Source organism: Manihot esculenta, chromosome 12, assembly GCF_001659605.2.
Source record: "Manihot esculenta cultivar AM560-2 chromosome 12, M.esculenta_v8, whole genome shotgun sequence".
NCBI lineage: Eukaryota > Viridiplantae > Streptophyta > Magnoliopsida > Malpighiales > Euphorbiaceae > Manihot > Manihot esculenta.
The window spans coordinates 32,999,924-33,002,520 of NC_035172.2; the positions used below are offsets into that span (position 1 = coordinate 32,999,924).

At 33.4% G+C, this 2,597-nt stretch overlaps 1 protein-coding gene across 1 annotated transcript; it reads left to right on the forward strand.

Moving 5' to 3' along the window:
* The first annotated feature begins 295 nt into the window (after positions 1–295).
* Positions 296–2,597, forward strand: LOC110627677 (probable mannitol dehydrogenase). The gene is made up of 5 exons (XM_021774020.2): positions 296–536; positions 700–813; positions 955–1,468; positions 1,871–2,024; positions 2,265–2,597. Exons 1-5 carry the CDS (start codon positions 433–435, stop codon positions 2,468–2,470), a joined length of 1,092 nt encoding a protein of 363 aa, XP_021629712.1. The 5' UTR covers positions 296–432; the 3' UTR covers positions 2,471–2,597.

Genomic DNA, 2,597 nt, shown 5'->3' on the forward strand with positions numbered 1-2,597 from the left:
TGTTATTTTCCCTTCTCCACTTATTTTCTCGTGCATATCCAAACAAGGAAAAGTGAGATTCTCACTTTATTTTCCTCATATTTTATTTCCTCTCAGCTTCTTGAGGCCTGTTGTATTGGGCCTGTTGTGTTGGCTATTTGGCTGTAATGTCTATTTCATGAATGAGATAGTTATCTTTGATGATAAAGATTTATAAAAAATAAAAATAAATAATAAAAAAAAAAGAGCCAAAGCATTATAAATAGGGGTAAGAAGGTAATTACAATAAATAGATGTTCAAAGCCATTTCATTTCAAATATTTATGAGTCTCCGCTTTCCATTAGACACAACCACACATACGCATTTCTCTCTCTCTCTCTCTCTCTCTTACAGAACTCACTACCTTAGCTTCACTTGCAAACCCAGCAACTCCACAATTCTTGGAGACAAAAATGGCACGCGAAACAGCAAAGGAAGCAAAGCACCCAAAACAGGCATTTGGATGGGCTGCCAGAGACTCATCTGGTGTCCTTTCTCCTTTCAATTTCTCCAGGAGGTTTTCTCTTCATCTCTCTCTACATACTCTTATTTATTCATTACCTATCCTCTCTCAAAAGACTTGCATAGTTGTTTGTAAAGTTTATAGATTTATGTATTCGTTCTGACAACGTTAATTTACGATATATATTTTCTTTTTTTTTGTCCTCCTTTTTATGCAGAGCAACAGGAGAGAAAGACGTGACGTTCAAAGTCTTGTACTGTGGGGTATGCCATACTGACATTCACATGATAAAAAATGAATGGGGCTTTTCTTCCTACCCTATGGTCCCCGGGTATGTGTATCCTAATTTTAGGATACAGTAATTAAATATTTACTATTGATATTTGTTTTGCTGTATAATTTCCTTTGTGATTTGACTAGATTAATTCTGTGTTATTCGCCATTTTGGACTAACATATGGCAACATATGTAGGCATGAGGTTGTGGGAGAGGTGACAGAGGTGGGAAGCAAAGTAGAAAAATTCAAGGTTGGAGACAAAGTAGGTGTGGGTTACATTGTTGGATCTTGCCGGTCTTGCGATAATTGCACTAACGATCTTGAGAATTACTGTCCAAAAATTATGCTCACCTCCGGTGCCTTTGTCGGGGATGGAACCACCACCTATGGTGGCTACTCTGATCTTATGGTTGCTGATGAGCACTTCATTGTTCGTATTCCAGATACGCTTTCTCTTGATGCTACTGCTCCTCTTTTATGTGCTGGGATAACAGTGTATAGCCCCTTGAGATACTATGGACTAGACAAACCTGGTTTGCATGTGGGCGTGGTTGGCCTTGGTGGGTTAGGCCATGTAGCCATCAAATTTGCTAAGGCTATGGGGTTGAAGGTGACAGTGATCAGTACCTCTTCTAACAAGAAGCAGGAGGCTATGGAGCATCTTGGTGCCGACTCATTTTTGGTTAGCCGTGATCACGATCAGATTAAGGTACCTCTTTCCTACGCGAGCAAATTTATTAATTAAATTATCAATTTTAAAAAATATATTAAAATATTTATTAATATAATTTTAATTATTAAATATTTTATCATTTAATTTATATAATTTAAAAAAATTTATTACGTGATCTTTTAATTTTATAAAAGGTCTACTAATTAATTATTCTGTATCAAAAATATTTTAAATTTTTTTATAATATTTAATGGCTAAAATTAATAATAAAATAACTAATTAATAAATTTTTTAAAATACGTGTACATTTTATTATGTTTTTTAAAATTAAAAAATTAATTAATAAATTTTTTGAACCACATAATAATATTTTTCAATAAAAAATAACTTGAATATATATGTTGTTGTTTTGATTAGAAAATGCTTGTGGATGTGTAGGCTGCAATAGGAACAATGGATGGTATAATTGATACAGTGTCTGCAACTCATCCGCTCTTGCCTTTGATTGATCTATTGAAGTCTAATGGAAAATTGGTTTTGGTTGGTGCCCCAGAGAAGCCCTTTGAGCTACCAGCTTTTCCTTTGATCATGGGTAAGTTTTACCCTCCAATCCAATAAGAAAAAGAACAAAATACCTAATTAGCTTCTCATGCTCCGTTGTTTCGAAAAATATACGAACAGAAAATTTTTTTGAAAAATTTAAATAAATTATTTTGTACGAAACAATCGGAGTGTTAATTTAAATAAATGTATTTTTTAAAAATTAAATTACTAATTAATGAATTTTTTTAGACAAAATAATAATTTTTACATGGTGTATTTGGATAAACAGGAAGGAAGATGGTAGGTGGTAGCTGCACAGGATCAATGAAGGAGATGCAAGAAATGATTGATTTTGCAGCGGAACACAACATAAAAGCAGAGGTAGAAGTCATCCCAATTGACTATGTGAATACTGCAATGGAACGTTTGCATAAAGGAGATGTTAGATATCGATTCGTGATTGATATTGGAAACACTCTCAATTCTGGCCTTTGAATTATTTATATATTACCTTTTTTTATATATATTGATGGACTGAGCATGTGGTCCTCATGCAAGTAATTGTCTTCAAATAATAGTGTCTGGGACTTTGAAGCTATATTATTCTGAGTATGATTTTATC

Bases quoted from the DNA above. Each gene is read 5' to 3' on its own strand.
- LOC110627677 (XM_021774020.2), top strand. From the start codon at position 433: ATGGCACGCGAAACAGCAAAGGAAGCAAAGCACCCAAAACAGGCATTT. The intron at 1,469-1,870 runs GTACCTCTTTCC...GTGGATGTGTAG, and splicing joins GTGATCACGATCAGATTAAG to GCTGCAATAGGAACAATGGA. The intron at 2,025-2,264 runs GTAAGTTTTACC...TTGGATAAACAG, and splicing joins AGCTTTTCCTTTGATCATGG to GAAGGAAGATGGTAGGTGGT.